We start from the raw sequence: 27,809 nt of genomic DNA, 5'->3' as shown, positions 1-27,809 counted from the left end.
CTGCAAGGAGGAATGGCAGAGGATCCCCAAATGCAGGTGTGAAAAACTTGTTGCATCATTCCCAAAAAGACTCATGGCTGTATTAGCTCAAAAGGGTGCTTCTACTAAATACTGAGCAAAGGGTCTGAATACTTATGACCATGTGATATTTCAGTTTATCTTTTTTAATAAATCTGCAAAAATGTCAAATTCTGTTTTTCTGTCAATATGGGGTGCTGTGTGTACATTGAGGAAAAAAAATGAACTTAAATGATTTTAGCATATGGCTGCAATATAACAAAGAGTGAAAAATTTAAGGGGGTCTGAATACTTTCCGTACCCACTGTATATAGTGCTTGAGTAGTCTTAAAATGCTGCTGCCGAGGTCCACCTTGGTGAGAAATATTGTTGTTGGGAACATACTGTAGCCAAGAGTGAAATAAATGACTGTGCCAAATGTTATCTTAAGGTAAATGTCATAAGCACTTTGTTGGATTGGTGTACAAATATAAACACCATGGCTAACATTTACTGTGCAACAAGGAGTGCACACTGCATTAGTGCATGCAGGCACCGTCTCTGCTTGATGAAATGTATTGCAGTTAAAACAAAACAAACTGAAATAACTAGTTACAGTACATATTCTATAATATGCCTACTGTATAAGTAACTTTACCCACATGGCCTCAGTGACAGAGTAAGCTTGTTAGCTATAGCCGACAGAGATACTGATATTCTCCAGCTGGAGTTGGTTTAGTTGAGTATGTAGAAATTAGCCTTTAGCAAAGAAGGTGAAAAAGCATGAAACAGAACAGGCAGACTGAAATAGTGTAATACTGAGTTTACTGATTTACACTTTTAAGCAATACATCTATAGAAAAATGTGTGTATGTGAGAGAGAGAGAGAGAGAGGGAGAGAGACAGCCATAACACATGTTTGACTGGATGCATGCTTTGCTGAATGTTAAGGCCTTGCTGAGGCTACATAAATCTAGAACCACATGAAACACCCACATGAAACACACCTACAGTATGTATGCAGCTGAAATCATATACAGAGCCTTGACACACACCCGCACACAAAATCATATACAGAGCCTTGACACACACACACACCCCCACATCTCAGCACACACAAACACAGTGACAAGCAATTCCTCATGGCCTGGTACCCTGAGAACCTCTCTGTCTTTCATCCCTGTGTGTGTGTGTGTGTGTGTGTGTGTGTGTGTGCGCGTGCGTGCGTGCGTATGCGCGCGCGTGTGTGTGTAAAGGACCTTGCAGACAGTGACTGAGTGTCTAGATTTTAGTAAGGTCATAACCAACTCTTTACCCAGCCCGTGGGCATTAGATGCTCATGGTTTGTCAACTCAAACCAGAACAGTCTCTGTTTTCTAACACAGCTGTTCTATTACAAACGCACAAGGGTTGTCACATGGGTGCAATCTCAATGTTTTCCAAGTATACAAATGTAGCTGACAACATTTAGCAGCACAACAGTGGCTCAGTTCTAAGGTAATGGTGCAGACTGGCACACTAATGAGGTCTTTCACTAATTTGTTGCGTCATTATAATCAGTGGAGAAACAATTAGTCCATTAATCCATGGGTCCAACAGAAAATTAAGTAACAACTGTTTTTATAATTGATCCTTCATTTAAGTCATTCATTAAGACAAAGGCCAGACATTCACTGGGTCCAGATGTAAAATGTGTCTGTTATATTATATTATACAAATTATGGACTGACTGGATCAAAAATAAATAAACAAATATTAAATGAAGTCTTAACACTTTTATATTATAATCTATTTTATATGACCTACACTCCAAACACTGTCACCATTTGCACAGATATGTTGACTTTTTCTTTGTTTTTGTTTTTTTAATGCCTCTGCTAACACCATCTGTACTGTGTGTGCAAATGCAACCATCGCTCACTTTTTTATGCTTACGGTATCGATGAATAGCGTGCACATGCAAAGCTTTAACCTTTTTATGCTCGACCACTTTTGGTACACAGTATGCCAGACATCACACCATCACAATAGCACATCCTTACAGTTGCATTACATCTACCTGCACAGTGTAGCAGATCTGATTAGATATGGGCACACCTCACTGCATTAATGTGTGTAGGTTCATACTAATATCGTTATATCTTTTTTTATTTGTGCTCTGTATAATAAAAAATGCTTGCTTATGTGTGTGTATGTGTATTTTTTCATATTCTTTTTGACTTTTAATTTATTATCAGTGTTATCATTACTATTTTTAATTCATTCATTTTAATTTAATTTGACTAGATTTTTTTTCAGGGCGATAGCCGGAAGCAAGTGGATGCAAACTTTTTATTAGATAGTTTTTGTTACAAAATGTATTAATAAAAATAAACAAGTATATTGTAATATTATGTGTTAGAAAAGAGAGAAATGTTTGCCAGTTAATTATACTTAAGTTCAACTAATGAATATTAAATACACATAACCCCACATACAGTAAGTCTCCATAAGGTTGTGTGAGGCACTTGGGAAATGAAGGGCTACAGAAACAACTGATAAGGAAACAGGAAACATTAAAATGGGGAGGGAGCAGAGCCTGAGACAGAGAGGAAGATTACAGTAGCTAGACAAAAATAATGAGCTGAGGAAAATCAGAACAGGGACCAAGAACACACACACACACACACACACACACACACACACACACACACACACACACACACACACACACGCATATGAAAGCGATTTTGAAAAATGCAAAAATCCTACAAAGAACTAACCAATTATATCTGTAGCAATGCTAATTATAGCATGCAGTACAAGGAGATGAAGAAAGAGGAATATTGAAAGGGAGGAATGATTCAGTTATTTCAGCAGTGTAGGCCCTGGGAGACCTGGAGGTCACATGAAAGGCAGGGTGAAAGCGAGATGACAACATCTTTGCGCTTCACAGCATTCTGTAAGCCATTCCACTTACAAGCACCACAGGGACCCTGCAAACCTGACAACATGAGTTACTCAGCCCCGTCACACTTCCACACCTCTAAAACAATGTCAAGCAAAACCACCAAGTGTCAGCTATCAACACAAATGTTATATTCAAAGCAGCGCCTGAAAATACATAGTTTCTTTTCAGCTTTTTTAGCTTATTAAATGCAGTGTGTTCTTTGAGTCAGGTCACCTTGAGAATAAACAGGAGTTATTCAATGGCAACACTTTCTTACTCAAAACTGTGTCTTACACTGTAGAACTGTGGACGGACACATGCTTACAGACCAGATGTCGCTCCTCATCAATCTCCGAGCACACACCGAGTGCGCTGAAGGTAAGTGAAGGACATCACGTTCACATTCAGCCTCAAAACTGCATTACAATTGATCTCATTCAGCTAGTTCTGTTGCTGTCAAGTGTGATTTAATACATGACAGTGACATTTCACTGAGATGCTAGATACAGCATGTATGATGATAAAGTGACATTTATATGTCTGGACAGGCAAGAGCTATCAGTACATGTCATAATCTGCTCAGGTCAAGTAGCAAACAACAAACCTTTGCTAAGCCTTCTGCCTAACACTGCATTACTTACAAACAGGACAACTTGGATCATTTATTTTAGTTTTGACAGCTGCAAAGAAACTGTCCATAATATGTTGCACTAGCATTTAAACCTCAGGTAGTTTAAGAACATCATGATAATGGAAGCTGGAGTATTACAATGAACCACAATCAGTAGCAGGCATAGTGTTACCACATGCTGTAGCATGTAAAGTAATACACACACATATAAACCAGACGCTTTGAACAATGGGAGTGCACTGTTACAGTAGAGGAGCAGCCTGACCAAGACTAATATGAGCGCTAATCAATACAGTAGGAACACGGTACTCACAAGTGACCCCGGCAAATGCTGAAAAGGCAATTGTTTGAAGTAAATCCTGTCATAAATCACACCAGGCTGACAGCAGTGTGTGCCCCTAGCTGTCACTATCTGCTAGGCCTGGGGCTGCAGTGAGTCTGTTTCCAAGAATACGACACACAGGACGGTTGTGATGGAGCTCAAATCACTATAAAATTACCGCTATCATTAGTACCACTACAGTACTACTTCTCAACAGTAAAAGGATAATTCCACTTTATTGCAACTTGGGTCTTATTTTCGCAGTAAATAAGGAGCACAGCCAAAGTTAGCAAGAAAAAAAAGAATCACTGTGTGTCTCATTTTTACACAAAATAAGCAACCAGATTTTTAATAATCTATGATTTATTATTTCATAAAACTAGGGGTTCAATTTACTTTTTACATGCATTTCAAATGTGCCACCCTTCTCTGAGTCTGTGTCCCAGCCTGCCCACCCCACCAAAAACCTTCTAGATCCTGCTAGGATCAAGACAACATTGTTACAATGAAGATGATCAGAGAGGTTGTAAACAAGCCAGCAGTTTCTCTACATGGCTACAACTGAAAGTGAGCACACCTGGAATGTTATTGATCCCTCACTGCACAAGCTAAACTATGGCAACCACTAGCCAGGTTCCACACCTCTAAAATTGTTTCAGCTGTTAGGACCAGCACCAGGTCCCCCACTAACTAAATGCTAAATCCTTTGGTTTAGAAAAGTGGACATTCTCTCCCATATAATTTTTTGATTTCCTTTTTTTTTTATATTTACAATAAAGTTACTAAAGATGCAGAACTGAACTTAGCATTAGAGTAAAGTTCATTTCTTTAAAACATACTAAAAAATTAGCTGTTCTCAAAGCCATAACCTGTCAATTTGAGTCCTTTAAGGAGGTTAATTAATACTGTTAATTTTGCTTATCTGCCACAGTCTCACTCCCTCAGGTCCCTGCCAGATCGCTGTGTGTCCATCATGCTGCTCATGCTGTCAACTCCAGATCTTGCCACCTGCCTGTCACCTGTACTGTTCTCGTTACCTGCCTGCTTTCCTATGATCTTTGGTCATTGTCGGTTCATTAAAAGCTCCCTCACTTCCACTGCCAAGTTAATTTCTGCTATCCAAAGTCTCACAGCTCTCAACAACTTCTATCTCAAAGAGTTACGCCTCTGTAAAAATTATGCCTGTGTCAAGTTTGAAAATAATTTGTTTGTGTTTACTTTCAATAATGTTTTCTAATTAGCTCTTCAAAACATTACGACAAGCGATCCCAGAACAGTAAACACTATGTAATTTGCCTGGTCAAAACACTGTAGCTTCACCTATCCACCAGCAGACAGAATAGAGCCCATCATCAACCAGCGCAGTAGTTATGGCTGCCGAGTGTAAAAACCTGAACCCATTTATTCTCCAGCCCACGTGTGTATTTACCATGAGCCACTTGAGCGTTACCTGCCATCTGTTGGGTATAATTAGAGCACAGGTTGGTGACCTCTGTATCACACACACGCAATACTCTGCAGCTTGCTTTCTATTATTTTTGTTTGAAGTGTGATGAGAAATATAGAGAATCAAATAGCACACTGAATTCTTTCCTGCTGTATCAAAATTCAATAAACGTTATATGCATTTGATTAAACTGTGATCCTACTTTATATAAAGCTTGACGACGGGGGAGAAACACACAGTTCCAGGCAACACTCATTTAATGTTCTTCCCCAGCTGCAGCCCTAGCTGTTAACCTTTCTCCAGGTCATCGAGATTTCTTGTCCTTCAATAACATTGCTTTCTAGTTAAGTGCAATATTGCACGACTTCCTGAATTGTGATGACTCACTGAAGGAAGAATGGTTGTATGTTTGGATGAGTTTTATTGTTCATGTGCACTTTTCTATTATTGAAAAGGTAATACACTAACCTTCAAAGTCCTATGTCTGACTTGAACATGCAGAGACACACCCAGGAGTATCATTTCTGGCAAGAGGGGACCCGACAGAGATAAGGGACAGGGGAGCAAGAGGCCTAAAAGCTGGAGTTTAATGTAAACTAAATTACTGAAGAGAAGCAACATGGCAGCACAACTTTAATCATCCTAAACCTTGATCCCATTTGCCACTTGTCAAGGCTAAAGGATTTAAGCAGCACACACTGTCAGGATATTGAAGAGAGAGAAACAGCAACGACATTGTTGTGGTGCTGATGCAGCAAAATTCGATTTCCATCTCTAAGAACCAATGGAACAAGGGATGTTGAGTGCTTTTGGAGAGCATGAAAGATGAAACCTGGTATGCAAGGAGTCTTTAAGAGTACTTCACTGCAGTGCACATGTACCAACACACTCAACAGTGGTGCACACAATCCTTTGTTCCAGTAATGGTGTAAAGCTGATGTGCACTGCAGTGGCATGAAAGCCATGTCTCGGCAGCTCTCTGGTGACCTCACCAAGGACTCTACTTTGAACCAAATTTTTTTTTTTTTTTTAATCCTGTCTGGCAGACTCCTCCACCTCCCAGCAACTCTTTGCACACACACAGCATTAAACTCTCACATCAAATGCAATACAACTTCATTTCAAGTTTAAACACCTAAATTATTCCCATTTAGTCCAAGAACAATGGCTCAGTAAAGTTGTCCTGTGAGTGTAGACAAAGCTTTAAGGGTAGCACAGTTACTGAGCGAGGCAGAGGAAAGATTACTGATGAAGATACGTCATAATGCAGTATGCATTATGCATGCAGTGACAATTTGATCTATTGATCTGCGTCTTGCTGGCTCACAGGGAGCATCTGAGTTATAGTGCTGCCATCTCTCCCTGCTACCACCAGTAAAGAGCCGTCTCTCCAGAGAGGTGAGCCACCACACTGTTACAGTACACGCACAGCTGCAGACCGTCCAACTATTACACACACACAATACACAAAACATACACATACAAATGCTTCTGGTTTAACAACGTTAAGCTGCCAAAATTGGCTAATAATGCCCCAGCACAATGTTTTCTCTGTGGAAGTGACAAACTCTCCTGTTAACACTGCACTATATGTTACTGTACATAGTGCTCTGGGAAAATTGTTAATTTCCACCCACGTAATGCTTGACTTTAATGTGCAAACTGAACCCGAAGAGGAGAAATTGTGGTGATTTTCTTTCTATTAAAAACCTCTTATTTACATCCTGGGTAGATTCTGTTGGTTACTGAAATGTTTCAATACAAGAATGAGAATCACAATCAGCTTTTACTGGCCAAATACATTGAACACACAAGGAATTCAACTCCAGTACAGTGGCTCTCAATGTGCTTTCCTAAGGTGGCAAAATTATTTATAAATATATGTACATTGTCATAGAAGAGCTTTCAGATTATTGCAGTGGTGGGTGTGAGGGGTCTGCAGAGATCTTCTCTGCCCTTCTCTTGAGCCATGAAGTTTACAGGTCCTTCATGGAGGCCAAATTGGCACCATCCTTTCTGTTGTAGTCTATTCCCAAACCAAAACAGAAGTGATGGATGAGCACAGAACAGACTCAGTACCGGTGCCAACAAGATGCATACTGTACTGACGGTTTGAGAAACGTAAGCAGGTTATTTATTTACCAAACTGTGCCACACTTCTCAGTGCTTTGATACTGAGGTCTACAGACACATTGACATACCATACCCTGATGTACAGATTACTGATAGTGACTTGTTCTGCTGGGTAAAAACAAATCTCTTGCCACTTACATACAAAAATTAGTTTATATGGTTGCTACATAGCTAACTGTGTTGACTTAGCCTAGCGGTTTTTGTTGTTACTGGCATTACAATTATGTTTCTCTGTGTCAGCAAGTGACAGCTGGTGTTGTTTAACAGTTAAACTAAAGGCCGAAGAGTCGTGTGCTGTGTGACACCGGTGCACAGAATTTTGTTCTGTCTGATGAAGAAATACAGACATACACAATGAAAAATCTAGACCGCTCCTTTGGCTTCTTCTAGCCGTTTGCCCTAATACTGTAAACCAAAGCATCTTTTTTCATTCCACAATTTTAGAACACAGCATTTCTACTTATTTTTAAATTACACTGTTAATCCAGTGGGTAGCTAATATGCCTGGACTGCTTGCACAGCGAAACCTGTTTTCTAAAAGCTCATGAATTCTTTTTGCTGCTGAGATATTGTACAGAAAACAATTGAGAGCAGTGTGTGTGTGTGTGTGCACACTTGGGCATATCTGTCTCAGTGCATTACCACACACAGATCAATATGGATTCTACCCTCTCTTTGCTCTCCCTTGTCTATTGGCCTGTCTTCTCCACTGGCTCTCCTGCCAACTTCTTTCTTTAGTCCCCTCCTTCCCTCCTCCACACAGCACCTGAGAGACACTGTCATCTTCCCAGCTGGACAGTGGACGCAGCAGCAGCAGAGTCAGTGATGAGCATCAAAAGCAAGGCGGTTTTGGGGGATCACAGAAGTGATTGGCGGCCATTGGGAGCAGCCATCTCCTCGGAGGATTCACACCCACACGCGCAGACATTTACACAAATAATGTATTCACTCACACATATGTACACATTCGCACACACCTCCTGTTTCTGCTGTAATTCTCAGTCCTCTGCCACCCTGCCAGGCTGAGGCCCTTGATCTGCCACTTCCTGTAATCCTCTATGGGAGAGGGGTGCAGCCAAATGTCCTGGTGCACCAGCCAGGCAAATGAGCGCACATACACACAAGCAGGCATATATATATGCACACACACTACAAACCAGCATGTACTGCAACAATAATGACCTTCAGGACATAGATCCATATCAGCACAAGAATCCTAGGATGTCTTTCACAAAACCTGCCACAACTTGCTAAAACACATTATATAAAAACCCAGGAGATGCATTACGGCAAGGGAAAATATATGAATCTCAAAATCTCCTTGTGCCACACTGGTATTGTTGCCATCAGATAAAAGGACCGGGCTGACTAAACAGCAAATGACAGGGGAAGATAACCAGTACCAAAGAATAGATGGTTGACTCCCCATTCACCTTCCACTGACTTTGATAAGACTATCTGATCCACATCATTCAAACAAGAGAAATTCCTCTGTTCATTCAGTTTCAAAGTGACCGGCTTCGGGCAACAGGAACCCTCTGACAAGATCATTTCACCCAGAGTCAGGCTAGTCTGAGGGAGAACTTGTTTTGATCTCTAAGATGATTGGTTATGGCAATTTTTATGCCAAGAGGTTAACCAGTCTGGAGTTCACAGGAGTAATGTAGCAGTCAGCAAGACATACAGTGAGCTCCATTAAGTTCATTCACCAGTTCCTGTGCCAACCCTGACATAATACTTCTACCAGAGGAGGGATTTCATTTCATTTCTCCTATTAATTCATGAACACAACACCACTGCCAAATTCTGCTCTGCTTTGGGTGAGGAAATGTGTGGTTTCTTTAGGAACATTTAGTCATTGCTAGAAAACCAGGCACATCATTATCTCCTGTCTCTCAGTCTGCCTTTAACAAGAGCAAGAAGACACACTAAAGTTTCATGGCCTGTCAACTATTCTTTTTTTATAAGCCTGGTAAACATGGCTAACTAGATTCTATGCTCATCCTCCTCCTTTTATTATCACCTTTCCAATGCAGGTGAATGAGACTGAGTTACAGCCATAGCTGCCAGCAGGTGGGAACAAGGAACAGCCAGGTGGACGACTCTTCATCACGCAGTAATGAGCTGGCAAAAGGTTGTCGGACAGGCAGTAGAACACATGGAGGACCTGTAAAAGCAGCCTGACACAGACGAGCTTGCAGGCGTTCTCTGAAGCATACGACTCCCCTTGGTGCCATTTCACTGCAAGCTATTGTTCCTGTTTGTGTAAATGCCCTCATCCTGCAAGAAAACTGACACGAGTTTCCTCAACCATTTATGTGCGCCTGTAGCACATAATTTAATATATGGCTACATGTGGACTTTTTAATGTCCTTCTTGTGATTTAAATTGTGTGAGCAAGTGTAACTGCATGGCAGTGTCAGTAAAAGCAGCTAAAACATTAGATTGAAGGGGTTTTGAGCTGAGCTTGTTCTTAGTCTGTGGCTTAAGCGTTGTTTCACCATGTGACATCTGAAACTTGGGACTTTAAGGTAGAGACGAATCAGAGATTTTAGTCTAAAGCTCACAAGCACACAGAAAGCTCCAGGGAACTGTCAACACTTCAGTGCTACAGAAAACTCTTCAGCACACTCTAAAAATACACTAAAACTCAACGAAGAGACATCAGCATCTGACCATAGCAGCTCAGACATCTGCTCACTTACCTGCTGCTGCCTCTCAACTAAAGGAGCTGCCACAGCAACCTCTAACATCTCAGTGGCAACTCAAAGGATACAATCTGAGAGCTCCGCTCTGGGTGCCAATGGCCAGTATCTTCTGTACGGGGTCGAAAGCCATGGACGACGGCTGATAGGGGAAGCCATGACGTACAGTCTGGGAGATATGGGGAAAGATTAAAAAAGACAATGTGTTAGAAAGAATTTCACAGCAGGGATGTTGTTTTGTCAGAGGATATCACACACCTGATTTTGGTAAACAAATGGCCCAGACGGATGTGGAAAGTGTTATGAAACAAAAATCTAAAGCCTGAAATTGAGCACAGAGAAGAAAATGAAAAAAAGGAACAAATGCTCTTTCTATGCATGGGTATCCTGTTCTCTGTGATTTGGCTGATATTTGGCTTTGCTATAAAAACCATGGGCCTATTTTGAGATTTCTTCTCTCTTTTTATCTCATTTTCCTTCTCTCACCGCCTCCCACGTGAAGTCGTGATTACACTGAAGTCTGAGAATAAAATACACAGAAAAAAACATCAGTAAGAAGTATTCGGCTACGATTTGTTGCAGGGCCTTCTAAAGATATGGTGTTCCTTTTTTTTTTATGTCCACCCTCTATAGACGCATGTGTCATTGTCGCTTTGCCGCGTCAGTCAGCCAGCGCTGGGCCGTTGGATATGTTTGCTTAGTGGCAGCAGGCTGAAGCATGTTACATAAGAAGCATTCGGCGCAGCAGAGACACCTGCCTTCTTTGCAGACAAATATTACAGCAAGTTTCTGTCCATAGAGACAGTGAAGAGGCAGGAGAAAGGCTGGAGTCCTGTTCAAAGAAACTCCCATCAGATGCCTGGTTGCTGACAGACATACTGTATTTAGGCTCCTGTGGCATTCAAACCTGTAATCTCTCTGCTGGTCTTTCTAGCTACTAAACCACAATATCCCCTAAGCACTCGGTATGTTGACTTGACCCCTGAGTATGTTATTAACTTCAGGCACTCTAACGTCTAACAACTATTAAGACGATTACAGTTTTAAAAAGTTAATCCGCCCAGAATTTGGATTTCTGCACCTCATGGTGATGTTTGGCTGGTTGGTTGTTGGTGTCTATACAAAAGCCAAAGACAACATTTATGCAGCTCTTCCGTGATGCTTACCTGCACACAGACACTCTGCCAGGTAAAACAAGATAAAGCCTACCAGTGGCAACGGGCTGTGGCAGCTACCAGAGCTAAAGGTTGTGTTTTCATATGAAGAACAACTGCACAAGTCTGCATTTCAGAAAGATAAAACCTACAATTATCTGACAGACATATTAGCAATTTACAGTTAAAAAGCAACAAAAACCTTTATAAGAATCCACAAACAAACCTGTCACATTCTTAAATATGTGGTTACATTCAACAGCAAGCACACAGAAGTGTTTATAAAAAGGCCACACCAAACCAGGAAGATACACTTGAGGAAATCATGATTTAACATTAGAGTGGGCTAAGATGTAGCCTGCACAGCATGTAAATTGCCTGACTGTTCATTAACCCCATCCATAATTGTGCAAGAAGGATGCCCCCCCCCCAAACAGCCCCCAACTCTCTCCAGGCGCCAAGAAGGGGGTGTAGAGACACTGATCAAAATGAAGCATGAAACGGGAACGTACACACATCAACCAGAAACCACTGCTTTGCTAATCCAAACTCAGCAGATTATGCAAGAGGGGATCAATTTGGCCCAACCCCTCGATATGACAATGCCAAGTGCACATACAACAAAAGACGGGGTTTTCACAGAGGGTAGCCTTTACCGTCATATACAATACAATGAGACAGTTTTTCAAAAATTCCAAGTAAAATTACACTACAAGAGCATGCAGGCAAATAGGAACTTATTGTTTCTACTGTCCTGTAGCCAGTGCGCCGCACAGTATGCGCATTAAGTATATTCCTTGAACAGCACAGAACGCTTTCTAAAAGGAATTGCTGCCTACTGTCAAATAAACCTTAAACCAGCAGTTGCTCCCCATAGTTTGTCCATAGAAGACTGTTTAATAAATGTATTGTGAAGAGCTCACCACTTGCACTTGATGTATCCTGAGAGAGGTTAAGTGCAAGATAAACTGTGGATAATACAAACAAAAGGACCACATGCGGATGGGGTTATCTGCAGTGAATACAGCTGTATAATCATAAAATTATCACTCTCCCCCACCTTGCAGATCTGGAAATGCTCGGACTGGAGGGTCTCCTGGATCAGATGGTTCTCCTGTGGCCCCACTTGGACAGACGGGGTGGAGGAGGACACCTCTTTCAAACCGTCCAGCACCTTCCTGATGTTGAACTTCTTCATTTTCAAACTGCAGAGCACGGAACGGAGATCACCCGCAAAAGATAAACACACAGGCTCGCTCTCTCTTCTGACTTCCTCTGTAAATGTCACATTTTAGTGCTTGTCTTTTAGCGCAGTCATCATGCTGGAAGGCGCTGGGGCGCACCGCACAGGTCGCTTCTTGACGTGTGAATTTGGAGACGGGTGGCTGGCACGTTGTAATTTGTTCGGAGTCCGTGCTGTGGCCCACTGCGTCTCGGTGGGTCCACTTTTCCTATCGGCTTCCCTCCCCTCCCCTCTCCTCTCCGCTGTGTGTGCCGCTCAGCCAAGGCGGCTACGCAACACAGCGGTGGTGATGGTGATGGTGCTGCTGCTGACGCTCTTGCGCATGTCTGACAGAGCAGAGGCTTCAACACATATCCCGCCACCTTGCCAGTCCTCTCTCTCCTCCTCCTCTCATGTGTCCCCAGCGACAACGCCCCCTCGCTCCCGTCAGTCTCAGGCACACACAGAATCGGGTTTTGCCCCACTGCACCTGGTGATGTTGGGATGCGGCAGCGTTGTGCGTGTATGTATGGAGACAGACAAGCAGAGAGAGGGTGGCCGAGAACCAGTCTTTCCATTACACTGTCTCTTATCCACTCCGCTTGCTTGTGTGGCTGGTTCGCCATATTAAAGGCTATCCCAAAGCATCATTGATAGTGGAAGTATAAAAACTTGCCATGTTGGACTACATTATAAATGAAACATTAACGAAGCACATTTTCTTTATGCTGTATTTTTATGGTGCGTTTAGACAAAATCAAAAGAAATGTGGAAAATTAAAGTGAAGGAGGGAAGTGTCACTTTGTCTATCAATTCATGTGACGTTTAACATATCCAGGCATCAATTTTTAAAAAGGAGTACAACCATACACAGTACAGTGGTTTGTGTCACTGATTAGGGATGCTACTAGATGCAACTTTAGGAAAATAGCATACAAACCAACTCCACAGCTGAGGTTTGGGAAATGCTGGTGTCTGCCAGCCAGGTGACAGTGCAGGTTTCCCCTCTCACAACCTTAGAACATCACATATCACAGACAAAGGCCATGCATTGTTTTATTTGGAACCTTGCTGGGGCACCGGCCTACACGCGCTCCAGACAATGTTTTGTTCATCCAACATTCAAAATGCTCAACACTCTTTGACTTGATTTGTCCTTCTAACTGGCTGATACAGTGGGTATAGGACAATGAATTTCTAGGCCCCTTTGCTGAGCTCCCCCATGCTTTAGCCATGTTATGTGGAATTGAAGATAATAGCAGAAGCACCTCCTTGACACTGTTTTACATGTTTCATTCCTCTGCACTACAAAAAGTACTGGGAATACACCTTCTACAATGTGTCTCTCCAAGCAAGCGCCATCAACTCCTAAGTTCAGAAGCTCAGTACAGCTGCCTAAGTTTGTAAGGTCATTGCCCCTGACGAGCTCAGCTGAGGCTGCTCATGCTTGAGTGATGCTGACGTCGCCACCTGTTTGGACTGTTTGCTAACACACTCATCTTTGATATAGGAGCTCACTGGCAGCAGGGACAGAGGTGCTGTGGTGAAAGTAATAGCTGTATAGCTGTATGTGTGCTCCTGCTAACACCAGCTCTGTCCTAAACTAAAGAAAGTCCCAAAAAGTGCACATTTAAGTCGACTGAACCCACATTTTGTAATAATCAGTGCTGATTAAATGAACTTGTTCATATGTTTTCACATAAGCTGTCTTTTGTTAAGACACAGCTGATATGAAGCTGCTATTGAATAAAAGGGAACAAAAAAATATGAGGAGGACCAGGAAGCAAATTCAGTAATCGTACTGTATCAGGGTGGCTTGAGAACAACTGTTGCAACACTGATTTGCATAATGAACTGAAATTAACCATAAACACCACACGTATGCAGGCTAACAAAAAGGACCTTATTAGTTGATCCTTGCATGTGTGTGAGTGAGTGATGTGGAAGGGGAGGGCTTTTGGCTACTCTGACATGAGTGATTTAATTTAGCACCATTGTGTTGTGGTCAGCCCATTCATCTGCTTTCATTGTGTGTGTATGTGTGTGTGTTGTATTTAGAGTCTGACTGCTGTGTTTGTATTCTTTGATAAGGCTTTTCACTGAGGCAGCGCTGTAGTGTTTTTTTATGTGAAAGGTCAAAGTGCAAAGAGAGCAGGACAGAAAGAAAAGAGGGACAAATGTAAGTGTAGAGCAGGGGTTCTCAACCTTTTGTAACTTAAGGCCTACCTTTTATTGTAAACAAATTTCCAAGGACCACCTTGTCAAATAAATGAGAAAAAAACATAAAATAATATATTGAATATATGTAATTTAATGCATTCAGGGTCATATTTCCTTATCACATGCTTTGGAGCTTTTACTGGCGCAGGGTTGTCTCTCACATCACTTTTTCATTTCATAAACTGATCCATTTTGTGTCACTGCATGTGAGGAAACATTGGCTGACAAGCTACCTAACAGCGGCAAAACACGTTTGTCATTTCCGGAGGACGTGTCGGGAGTGATATCATGATATTCAAACCTAACTGGTCAGTGAAATTATCCATCCATCGCTCCATTATCTATGCCGCTTATCCTGAACAGGGTCCATTAAAATTATGCATTTTGATGTTTTTTTTTATGTGAATTCTTGAGCACATTCAGTAAATAAAACTAAATGAATAATAAAAATAATAATTTTAATCTAACCCTTTGCAGTACTATTCCAGTACCCATCAGATGAGACCCACCAGTGAGAAAAACTGGCGTAGAGCAAAACATGGATTTAAGCTCTTGCAAGTAGAGTAAAAACACACTTAAACAGCTGATACTTCCCTGTAGATAATCTGATTCTGCCTATATGTACAGTACTAGCATAACTGTGACGCCTGCTGGCTGTTGGGCTCTTAGTCCTAGTACAACCATTGTCTTTTGCTGGACTGGTGTGATGTTAAGTGTTTATTTCTGAAGTCATTTTTGCTTCTGAGTATTCAGTCCTGACAGGCCTTTACAGATCTTTTAAGCTTACAGAGTCACTTAACATCTGGTAGGGTGAATGATATTCTATAGCATGTTAAACTTAATTTCTAGGCTCAACTGTGGGGACCAATAACATCAGTGCAAAACATCCTCCCTCTGTAGCCCCTCCATTATCTATGTATTAACATTCAACACAACAATCTTGGGAAATATGCAAATTGAACAAATACAGATCTGTCATGCACATAAGCAGAGCGCTAATCCAGGGCTAATTCCAGGGCAGAGGTGAGGGTAGATGAGCGAGTAATATCTAAAACATGACAACCATGAGTGAGGGTACCAAGCAGCTAGTACAGTACATATGCGATATGCCAACTGGTTTTGCTCCAAGGGTTTGAATATACAGTACGCTGGCCGTGTGTTTTAGGTTACGCTAAGCTAATCATTTGAACACAATCAAAATACAGTCTCTCTATATCAATATACATTTTACACTTAAAAAAAGTATAACGACACACGGGCAGAGGGTGAAGCGTATTGTTAGACAGCAGGTTTCAGAATGAATTTAAAATGCCTACATACATACTTACATTACACAGTTTGCATAAAGATTATGAAAATGCATTTACATATATCTACTCTACATGTATCTTATTACTCTGATCTTAAGATTAAATTCTCTGATTATGCAAAATCAGTTGAATTTTATTCTTTTTTTTTTATTATTTTCTAATCTTGTATGTCTAGTGATTTCATTCACATGAAAAATTATTAAACTAGACAAAACCAACATTGGGTTATATGCACAGGAAATGCCCCAGCAGTGCACACAGGGCAGTGTCCTCACTGCTGTTCACTTCTAGTGGGTTTTAGCCACTTAAAACCTTACAGATGACCTAACAGGGGTAGACCTTGTCACACTCTTTTTTTTTTTCCTTCCCCAGTGGCACATTACAGCCCCAGGACTCAGCCTCATAGTCTGACCCCTAGAAAGGAAAGGTCCCTGTGCTGTCTGGAGAAATAAAAAAAACAAGGTGACAACAGCAGGTCGCAGAGAGGCACGGTGTCTGCCTGTCTTGCAGAAGGACCAGAGGCACGAGGACCTTTCGCCCTCACTGACAGCTGTAGTTAATCAAGTGAATCATAGCACACCTGAGTTTAGCACACCTGACACTAAGTCTCCCTGCGACCTTCGACCACTGTGTCCTTATAAAACAAATATCTGCATTATAACACTAGATGAAAAGTGAGAGGGTATACAGTACTATCACACACGCAGTATATACTTGTAGTAACTCACAAAGACAGAATGTTGATTACAAGGAACGAGGAGAAGACACTTCATGCACTCAAATAGTTGGGTAACAAAGAGGAAACATACCAAGCTAATATACAGTGGGTACGGAAAGTATTCAGCCCCCCTTAAATTTTTCACTCTTTGTTATATTGCAGCCATATGCTAAAATCATTTAAGTTCATTTTTTTCCTCAATGTACACACAGCACCCCATATTGACAGAAAAACACAGAATTTTTGACATTTTTGCAGATTTATTTAAAAAGAAAAACTGAAGGACTCCAAGATGGTGAGAAATAAGATTCTTTGGTCTGGTGAGACCAAGATAGAACTTTTTGGCCTTAATTCTAAGCAGTATGTGTGGAGAAAACCAGGCACTGCTCATCACCTGTCCAATACAGTCCCAACAGTGAAGCATGGTGGTGGCAGCATCATGCTATGGGGGTGTTTTTCAGCTGCAGGGACAGGACGACTGGTTGCAATCAAAGGAAGGATGAATGCGGCCAAGTACAGGGATATCCTGGACGAAAACCTTCTCCAGAGGGCTCAGGACCTCAGACTGGGCCGAAGGTTCACCTTCCAACAAGACAACGACCCTAAGCACACAGCTAAAATAACGAAGGAGTGGCTTCACAACAACTCAGTGACTGTTCTTGAATGGCCCAGCCAGAGCCCTGACTTAAACCCAATTGAGCATCTCTGGAGAGACCTGAAAATGGCTGTCCACCAACGTTTACCATCCAACCTGACAGAACTGGAGAGGATCTGCAAGGAGGAATGGCAGAGGATCCCCAAATGCAGGTGTGAAAAACTTGTTGCATCATTCCCAAAAAGACTCATGGCTGTATTAGCTCAAAAGGGTGCTTCTACTAAATACTGAGCAAAGGGTCTGAATACTTATGACCATTTGATATTTCAGTTTTTCTTTTTTAATAAATCTGCAAAAATGTCAAAAATTCTGTTTTTCTGTCAATATGGGGTGCTGTGTGTACATTAATGAGGAAAAAAATGAACTTAAATGATTTTAGCATATGGCTGCAATATAACAAAGAGTGAAAAATTTAAGGGGGTCTGAATACTTTCCATACCCACTGTACATACGTACAGACGTACACATTGCACACAAGTGTCCTTGAGGGAGCACTTGACTATCTCTACCTGGATAAATAGGAGGATATTTTTAATGTCAAACATTCCTTCTGTGAACATAAGTAAATTCAAAATGTAACAAAGGCCTCCACACAAACCCCACATCCACCACCAGCCCTTATGGTTACTGAGGGGCTTATAAATATTGATAGGAGGGTAAGAAATGAAAAGAGGTGGTGGAGAAACTGAAAACAACACTGAAAACTCCATAAACCCTTCATCATACAGTGCGCCTAATCCAAGAGCTTGAGTCATGAGTTTATAATCCTGGCATGCCTCATTTTTGACAAATGAGGTATTGCAAAAAAAGAAGACTAACACTAGAGCTGTCTCCACCATCAATGTGTTGTTTTATCATGCTGTCAAGGTCCTTAACAATCCAGGAGTGACTGAAATTGCAGTTTGTGTGCAGGTTGTGTCAGTTGTGTGTGTGTGTGTGTGTGTGTGTGTGTGTGAGTGAGAGAGAGAATACGCATGCTTGTGCAAAGAGCTCTGGGGATGGACGTGACACAATGTCAGCTTGTCTCCACTCGGGGCGGCACAGCTGGTATCAGTTCCAATAATCAGCCAAGGCGATAAGCTGGCCATCAAAACACACACACACACAGTGGAGCAGATGGATGCCGCTATTAAAGGAAAGGGCATTGCCAGTGTTGCCATCGCAGTGACACAAATCCTCCAGAAGGACAGATTCTTAGAAAGAAGCTGCAGCCAGCACTGAGTACTGAAACCAGTCAACCAGAGATGAAAGAAAGAGACATGAGAGGTGAACGGGCACTTTGTCCTCAGTTTAGTGTCGCTGACTCAGTGAATCAAGACCACTACTAGTGTTAGTCTCCTTCTAATACAGTCAGTAGAAGGCTACCAAGGTTTTACTGGTATTATGTTGGACAGGAACCTTAAAGTATCTCTATCCTCTTGTGTAATACACACACAAATGCTTTTACTGTAAGAACAAGAAAAATGAGTCCCAGAGGGATGTGTGTGTGTGTGCATGTGTGTGTGTGTGTGTGTAAGTGAGAGAGATGTTTCATGCCCTCTTTTCTAAGGGAGCAACAATCAGTGTTGAGCACAAGACAGATTATCAATGTGTTCCTTGCACAGTGACCTCGTGTTGGTTTCAGTTCTAATGAATTCACACCTTATCAAATCCTTACTTCACCATGCCCACGTCTGTGTTGCTGAACTAGCTTGTGGCCGATACGGATAGTCCTTTCTGTCCACACATTAGCGGTGAAAGATTCCGAAGAAAGTTAAATTCCATTTCCCAGATGACTACAGTGGTATGCCTCTGATGGTAAATTAAGCTGCCCAATTATCTATCCCCTTTGACTGGCAAAGGCTACTGCACAATCCAATAAACTGAGATGAAATTTAGACTCCTGTTTTATTGGAAACCTGACACCTCCCAGCTCCGCTTGGTAAACCGAATCCACAGCGCTGGAATAATGCAATTATCTTCAACACGAGGCAATTAGGCTGTGATTCAAGCAGTTGCTGTGATGCTATTTAATGAAAATTGTGTTTCCTCGCATCCAACCATCTATGTATTAGACTGCCCTTTGTCCACATATCAGCTGCAGGAGAGCTTTGAAGTGGTGGCATCACATGATGCATGATTAGGGATGAGCTGAACAAAAATGTTCCTTGACATAAGGTGCATGTGGAATACATAGAGTAACGTTATCTTTGCATACAAACAAAATGAACAAACTAAAAATTCAAAGATTCTTTGAAATAAACATTGTGGCACAGCAGGAAGTTACATTAGGTGGACCCTGACAACCATAACTACTCCTCTATAATAACTAAATGTGGAATGTGGATGTGGAACTCTAAAACCCACAGCACCAGCTCTTAACATCAGCTCTAGTTAGTAGAACTGTTAGGGGGGGTGTAGTTGTGACTAAAATATCCTATAAGGCAGCTTGGATGCAAAAACTCATTTTTCTTAGTGTGCATGGACACACATTTAGCAGTGTTCCCACACATACACACAATCCCTTGAACCCCTCCATTGTAGGAGTTACAGAGTGATGTGCTGAGTGAGGGACAGCTGTCAACACAGACCTGTGCTGAGAATAGCAACTCACCTGTCTCCGCTGACACTGTCAAATCTGTGTACACAGAGTAGAACCTCAGACAGTTTATCTAGATCCACCCCGACATGCAGCCCCACAGCACTGCTTAAATATTGACTCGCATTGGAACAGACTAATCTTAACAAAGTATTAACCGGTTCCTCAGGGAGGATCTTGTAGACACCGATAAGTGAGTGCCAAAGGGAAATAAGGAAGACACAATTAGAAAGCTAATCTGTTTAAGTTACAATAGAACACAATCTTACACAGGATTTCACATGCTATACCGTAGATTTCTTTGCATCTAATGACAGGTAGGGTACTGTTTTTCCTCTGGTGATGATGATCTTGTGCTCAGCACTTTATTCTCCCCGCACTCACAAATCTGAAGTGTTGCAGTGTTTTGTGTGTGTGTGTGTGTGTGTGTGTGTGTGTGTGTCTTCCGACTCACCATTTGATTCCCCCCCGAGTCTGCAGAGTCGTGCTGTGTTGGCTGAAGAGAGGGGTGGTGGTGCTGCTAGAGTGTGGGCCAAAGAACAGTGAAGAGTGAGTGAAGCCGAGGCAAGGTGAGGCAGGGGAGAGACATAGTTGGTTTACAACAATGAGGCTTCAACTAGGTCAGCATTTCTGTGTCTATAAGTCCTGCGTTCTCTCCAACCTCCAGCACTGGTTGTGAATTGTGAATGTGTGTGTATGACTGCAGTAAAACCTGGGTGTTAATCTGTGAGCCCTCACCTTTTCCCCTTCAGCGCTATTGTTTTGTCAACATAAAGGCTCTTGCTCCTTGTCATCTGAGCCGAGGCTTAGCCACAGCTACACAGGATTCTCTCTTTCGAAGTCTTCTGTCTTTTATCAGCAGAGCCGGCTCAGAGGACACACCTCTAGAGATGTTGAGTCCCAGAGGGAAAGAATAACAACAATAGAACAATGCTGCAGCATGATGAGCCAATAAGCCAAAGGACCCTGTATCTGTACTCTGCCAGCTAGAAGTGAACGCTTGTGTCTATATGTATGTGTGTGTGTGTGTGTGTATAGTTTTACTGATGTGTGGGGGAATGCATGTGCCTGAGCGAGGCAAAGAAAAATGAATTTAAAAAAGCAACAAAAAAAAAGCACAGCGAGTATAAGGATCTGGAAAATTTAAAGGACACAGCATATTCTTTGCACACATACATTTATATACTGAATGCAAAAAATGTTAAGGAAGAAAATCACTGGGTGCATATTTGAGAAATGTGGACTTCCAAATTCCACATTTTGGGAAGGACACTTATTTGTGTTTTTGCCAAGAGTTAGATGAGAAATTGATCACACTCTCATGCCTGCCCATTAAAACTGAGGCCAGGAGATGATTATCTTATCTTAGCTTGAAAATGTGATGCAGAGGGCAACAGCTAGCCTGGATCTGCCCAGAGGTTTAAAAAAAAAAAAAAAAAAAATCAATCTACCTACCAACACCTCTAGTGTGAGCTTGTGTGTGGTGACAAATTAGCATAAATTGCTGCACTACAGTAAATTTGACATTTTAAGTTTAACAATGTACTGACAGAATGGTAAATTAATGAGAGACCCTATGACCTTGATGAAATCCAGGACCCCTAATACTGAGCGATATGAAGTAGGTGTGAAGGACAGTATCACAGCTCACTGAAAAACAGGCTTGTATATTTGAGAGAAATGTTGCCAGTGAAAAAAGAGAGACCATAAAAGGAATTCCTGCTAGTAAGAATGACCTTGTAATTCACACAAGAGCAAAAAATGACTGAGGCATTCTAGAGTTTTTATCTTCAGAATGGAAAGTGAATTAGAGAGCCACCACAGTCTCCACACCACTCGGGTAATAAGTATCAAGTTTCACTTAATTTCATCATCCCACTATGAGGGTCCATTTAAGGATCAAATATTTTCTTGCTATTTGTGGGAAGTCAAATCGCACAATGCAATCGCATGCGCGCACATGTAAACAATGGCCGACTGTCTCCTTGTTGTCAAGGTTACACAAGAGTTGTTCTGTTGCTCACAACACATTTGCATCAAACCACAATCCAGCAGATTAACAAACATCCTCTCTGTTAATACATGTCACTGCCAATTACAGTGTCGGGTGATCTAACAACTAAATGGCACGACATACGGCACACTCACATCCAAATACTAAAATTCATGCAGGTGGGTTTTAGGTGTGTGGAAAAACTGCAAATAACAGCTAATGTTTTAGAAAGCAAGGGAGGAACTGGGCGACAGGAAGCCGGGCAGAGATGAGAGGGAATGTTCTGTGCCAGGAACAAGCCTTTCAGGATTTGCTCTGTCATGCAGTTACAACTGCAGAAATAGTGGTTGGCAAGATGAGGCCTGACAGGCTGAACAGACACAGAAAATGCAATGGAAGTACACACAGCTGCAAACTTTTATGAGCAGATAAAACACTGAGCAATGTACACATACAGACAGTAAGTATGTGGACAGAACAAAACACTGGCTGCAGACATTCACACACCTAAACAAATGAGTGTCTACAGTACCTTTGTATGACGGTAACATAGATTATAGACAAAAGATGAAGGATATAGTTGTGTGTTATAAAAATAGCTCTGATTCAAGTGTAGCAACACACTTTTAGTCATGTGTTGTTACAATGTTGAGATAAAATGTAGATCTTTTATTGTTCAACAGACTGCAGGTTCGCACGAGTGACCATCATTTCTTCTTGCCAGAAGTATTTGCATGTTTTTTGGGCTTCTGGGTGGCAGCAGAGGTTGGGGCTCTTTTTTCCAGAACTGACTGCTGGGCCTCCTCCAGAGCTGGTGTCTCTTCTTGTTCCTTCTTTATGGTCGCCATCTGACGGCTATTAAATGCCTCACAAGCATTGATGAATTTCTTATGCTGCTGCTTCAGGGCTGCCTGGAGACAAAACAGAAAGGTGAGGAGAAAGAATTTACAGAATGATGACTAATCAGAAGGAAAGACACCTGACAAAAAGTCTCACTCTATTGCTCTGTGACAGTCAATATTCCTGTCTACAGGCAGTTTTGGACATCTCACACTTCTCTCTCTCTTATGACTGACCTGCATGTTCTCAGACATCTTCAGCTGATGTCTCATTAGCTCCTTCCTATTCAGCTCCTGTTGTTTCCGGTGCTCCAGATCATTGTCCCGCACCAAACGGTAGGTCTGTATTTTTTCTAAACGCTCCCTCTCACGGGTCTCCTCTATTTGGGAGTCCATCAGCACTGAAAAATCCCTTTGGCGTCTATGGGAGTACACAAAAACTTGATACAATGTGCTCATACAAAATATAACAATTTACTGTCACATGAGCTTATTCCTTTTACACATTTTCAGTATTGTCTCTAAGCAGCATGTTGGCTAGTTTATTAATATACAGTAGTGAATGAGTATAAATATTGTGTCGTGCAGTTGGATACTGTATGCACCATCAAATTCTCAATGGAGTATTTTGAGGATCAGAAACTTAAAAATTATTGTCACCTCAAACTATTGTAAATCTTATCAAATTCTTTTAGGTTGCACATTTTGCAGGTTATTTTGTTTAGATGGGACAACTAAGAGGCAGAGAAAATGCAGAGATATGCAGAAGAAATAATGAAGACACAGTCCCATGGCCTTATCTTATATCCCATGTTGTATAGACCGACCGATATCTGAGAAGTCTATTTGGTTATGGTTATAACCATCATATTTGGTTATTTTGCTGTTAGAACTTGATTTGGGTGAGTGTGTGTGCAAAGAATGACAGAAGCAACAAAAGATGGAGAAATAAACAAAGTGTACAAGTGAGGCAGTTAAACATGTGTTTGAGAAAAAATGACAGGGACTAGCCCTATGAAACACACACAAATTCAGAGAGATTATTATAGCACTAAATGTGGCTAACTATTTCTTATATGCTGACCTTAATGAAGAGGGGTTTGGCAGTAATGATGTAGTTCATTCGGTGAATCAGCCTCTTTCACTGTATGCAATAACACATGTGCAAATGCTTCAAAGATGTGTGCATGAGTGTGAATCTATGATGTGCCCTGTGCTGTGCCTTTGTGGGAGAGAGCTGCACTGCAGACTAATCACACTCCCCTAATAGGCTGCTACTCCAGATCTCTTTCTTTGCCTGGACTGTAGGCCACAGAGTCAGCAGCCGGACCCAGACACACATGCACTCATTCGCAGCAGGAAAGGATGAATGGTGATAATGGAGGGGGGGGACATTTCATTGAAGCGACAAGCTCATTGCGGTCCTGAAATAGGTCTCTAATTAACACTCAAATATTATCTCATTTATCATGTCGAAGGACAAACAGAAGGAGACATGGAAAGAGAGAAGGTGTGAGGGAGAGGAATAGGAGACTCAGGGGGAACTGTGGAGGCAGACGCTACCCTTCTGAACACAGACTGCATCAAAAGTGGACACTTTACATGTTAACAAGGGTGCTTGTGAAACTAACTGTGTATTCATATTAAAGAGTTTCTTTAATGAATATTTTGGCTAATTTAACATTCTCTGGAGTTGCATACCTGCCCAACTCTCTAGCTCTGTGTGACATTACTGTTAGCCAGATGTATAGTGGAGCTGGTGCATTTCCACTATGGACTATGTGCACACATACAGTGTGCAGTCACACCCTGCAGTTAAAGCTCAATTAAGGCTCACTAAACTAGAAACGAATGATCCAACAACTACATTAAGCAAATGGAGCACACACTTCAACTATTAAAAATAAATAAATAAATCACCCATATTAATAAAAAAATACTATGAGATGATGACTCAGTCTTGGTGGTTTATGCATTATTACCGATCTCTCCTCTCTAAGCACAGAAATGAATTTGTCTGTTGGAACAGGCTGAACCGGGGTCTGTTACAGGAAGGTAAGTAAGCAGCAACAGCGCCCCAACAAACAAACAAAATTCTGCAATGTACAGTATAGTTATCTGACCAGACAGCATAACTGGTGATGGCTACAGTCTGCTCTCATCATCAATCTAACTTAATAATCATACTGTCCAAATTGAGAAGTAAAACAGATGTGAAGAAGGATCAAAATCAAGAGAAAAAGGGTGAGAATGTTGCTGAGCACCTGATAAAGGGAGTGTAGTCCATGTGAGGACAGGGGGTGTCAATCAACCTTTGCCTGGATGGACTGAGAGAGGTATCATGACCAGATCTATGAGCAGCTGCAAATTATAAAAGGCCTCATTACCATACGGTATGTGACAAGTAATGAAAACAGGAAGTACCCAAACACATATCTATGCATGTATGTACAGTATATGTGTGCACATCTAGAGTATAGTACCAGATTCTCTGCTTTCTGCATCATCTGTAGCAGCTTCATTGTGTGTTTGATGTACTTGGTTAAGAAACTGGAGACGACACTGTAAAGCCTAAAATGACAGCAAAACATTGTCTGTTGCTGCTGATGCTTAGAAAAGCATTAAAATGCATTTTCAAAATCATACCTTTTGGGAAAACTTCATTAAAAGGATTCCAACTAATATGTAATTACTTTAAATCACCCTCACAGACACAGTCCTGGGTTACCTTTGCACCACGGCCTGGCTCAGCCATTTCCCAAGCTTTTTTAATGGCTTTAATCTGGTCCATTCTCTCAGTGTCCTTCTTCACTTCCATGCTCCCTGCTTTGCTCTTGTCACTGGCCACGTGCAGAATCCAGTGTGGCTTACTCAGATCAAAGCTCTGCACAAACATATGAAGCACACACAGACAAATAGTGTAAACAAGAGCACTCAGAGAGTGCATGTACCTCAGCCAAGGCACAACATTCGCTCATGCAAATGGGTCCCTTGTGAAAAATGAGATCCAGAACAATACAAAATGTGTCCTAAAATCCTTGATCTGGATCATCTTTTAGGGTATGAAAGGCAGTTGTACAGTGCATCTTTTGTGAACATTTCAGGGTCCTGTCTTCATTATAGGTCAGGTTATCGTAAAAAATATGCATTAGTCCGAATCAAGTCTCAAGTCCCCAGTATTCGAGTCCGAGTCAAGTCTGAGTCACTAAAGAATAATCCAGGTCGAGACCGAGTTAAGTCCCCGTTAGCTAAGTCAGCCATCAAGGTCTATATTAAACACAGTCGACACAGTTCTAACCATTTTATATTCTAAGCTTTCTAAAAGTGTATTGCATCACCATAGTGCTACATAAAAATCATTTATAGAAAGGCAGAGTGTATGCCTTGATGGAAGTGTTCTGGATAGAGCATGGTGCAGATGCCAAATTATGGGCCTGTTGCACAAAAAAAAGTTTGAGTCCTTGTCTCCAACATCCAAAAACAGCCAGTGCTCAAGTCCAAGTCAAGTAACAAGTCCTGAAAATGGACTCGAGTTGGACTCAAGTCAGAGTGTTGGACTCGAGTACTGCCTGTCTTTTATTCAGTGTAAATGCAAACCTGGCAATTGTGGGATTTGCATAATGCCAGTTTCTATTCATCAGTATTTCAGAGCAGCTGACAGCCAAGTCAAGCAAATATGTAAATGTCAGTCTGATTTTAATAAAATACACTAAAAATACTATATAGAAAAAAAGATGTCAACAATCTCAATACATGAGATGTAGAAGAAATTCTGTGAAAAACTGTTATGTACTCCACTGAAGTGTTTCAATTCCTTCCTCTCAGACAGGTTCATATACTGTTGACAATTATTTTAGGCAGTTTTACATATACACATACTGTGTGTGTGTGTGTGTGTGTGTGTGTGTGTGTGTGTGTGTGTGTGTGTGTGTGTGTGTGTGTGTGTGTATATATAGTTGGGGGTTCAAACCCTGGTCAGGGCATGGTCAATATCCCGCCTGGGTCCTTAGGCAAGGCCCTTAATGCTATCTGCCTACATCATCGGTAATGAGAGTTAGAAAAATAAGAGTCACACCGGCTCGGACATCGCCCGGGTCAACAAGGTCTGCATCAGGTGTTGGTGAACCAGGGCAACCTGAAGAGAAGTGGGTTACTGGAACAAGACATTCATGGACAAGAGAGGAGAACAGGGAACTATTGGAATGCTACTATAAAAGTAACCACAGCAAGAGGGGTTACATACAAAGGATGTGGGACCTATGGATACTTCGAAACCCAACATCTACACTAACATCGAAACAACTAGTAGCTCAATGCTTTAACATCCGCAAGAAGCATCTGCTATCACAACTAGAGATTGACAAGGTACAACGTGAATGCTCCAGCAAGGGGGAGCAAGGGCAACAGGTCAGGGGGGAAATATCATCATGACCCCCACAATTGGAGATTGGGTACCAAGCCCCAATAAACAGGCCTGGATGAGCTTGATTCAAGGGCTGCTGACCTGAGACTGAAGATCATGAGCAAGATGGACACCTGGAACTCCTGTGGCCAATTACCAAGACTAAGTGAAGTGCATTCTGAAAGTCTACTAGATGATGTGAATGCAGCACTAAGAACAATCCCTACTACGACCATCACTGAGACCAACAAGCTCATATACCCCACAGCAACAGTGATCCTTGAGATGCTTGGCTATAAGTTCAACAAAGGCCATAAGGAGCAGTATCCTTCATGGAGAAGGAGGTTGGAGACCAAGATCAAGGCAGCATGGAGAAAAGTTAGCCAGCTATCAGAATTGCAGAAAGGCGTGATGAAGAAAGGGGTACCTAAGAAATACAACTCACTGTCTATACCTGAGGCCTTAGAGACTGCCAAACAAAGGCTCACAGCCCTAGCCACACAGCTGAAGAGGTACACCAGAGAAGTTGAAGCCAGGAGAATAAACCGAATGTT

General features: G+C 41.7%; 2 protein-coding genes across 2 annotated transcripts in view; both read right to left on the bottom strand.

The window, feature by feature from the left end:
* Positions 1-13,031, bottom strand: part of stxbp5a (syntaxin binding protein 5a (tomosyn)) — an 80,866-nt gene extending 67,835 nt beyond the window's left edge. The window contains 2 exon segments of the mRNA XM_020588120.1: positions 10,236-10,333; positions 12,379-13,031. Coding sequence (XP_020443776.1) covers positions 10,236-10,333; positions 12,379-12,516 — 236 coding nt within the window. The 5' untranslated portion in view covers positions 12,517-13,031.
* A 9,382-nt stretch (positions 13,032-22,413) lies between these two features.
* Positions 22,414-27,809, bottom strand: part of adgb (androglobin) — a 25,569-nt gene continuing 20,173 nt past the window's right edge. Inside the window, exons 20-24 of the mRNA XM_020589041.1 lie at positions 25,582-25,737; positions 25,337-25,424; positions 25,118-25,214; positions 23,091-23,274; positions 22,414-22,925 (exon numbers count right to left, since the gene is read on the bottom strand). Coding sequence (XP_020444697.1) covers positions 22,722-22,925; positions 23,091-23,274; positions 25,118-25,214; positions 25,337-25,424; positions 25,582-25,737 — 729 coding nt within the window. The 3' untranslated portion in view covers positions 22,414-22,721. The remainder of the gene's footprint in view (positions 22,926-23,090; positions 23,275-25,117; positions 25,215-25,336; positions 25,425-25,581; positions 25,738-27,809) is intronic.

This window comes from Monopterus albus, unplaced genomic scaffold (genome assembly GCF_001952655.1).
Source record: "Monopterus albus unplaced genomic scaffold, M_albus_1.0 scaffold9.1, whole genome shotgun sequence".
Lineage (NCBI taxonomy): Eukaryota > Metazoa > Chordata > Actinopteri > Synbranchiformes > Synbranchidae > Monopterus > Monopterus albus.
The sequence above is the reverse complement of the archived record's forward strand: the minus strand, read 5'-3'. Positions and strand labels throughout refer to the sequence as shown.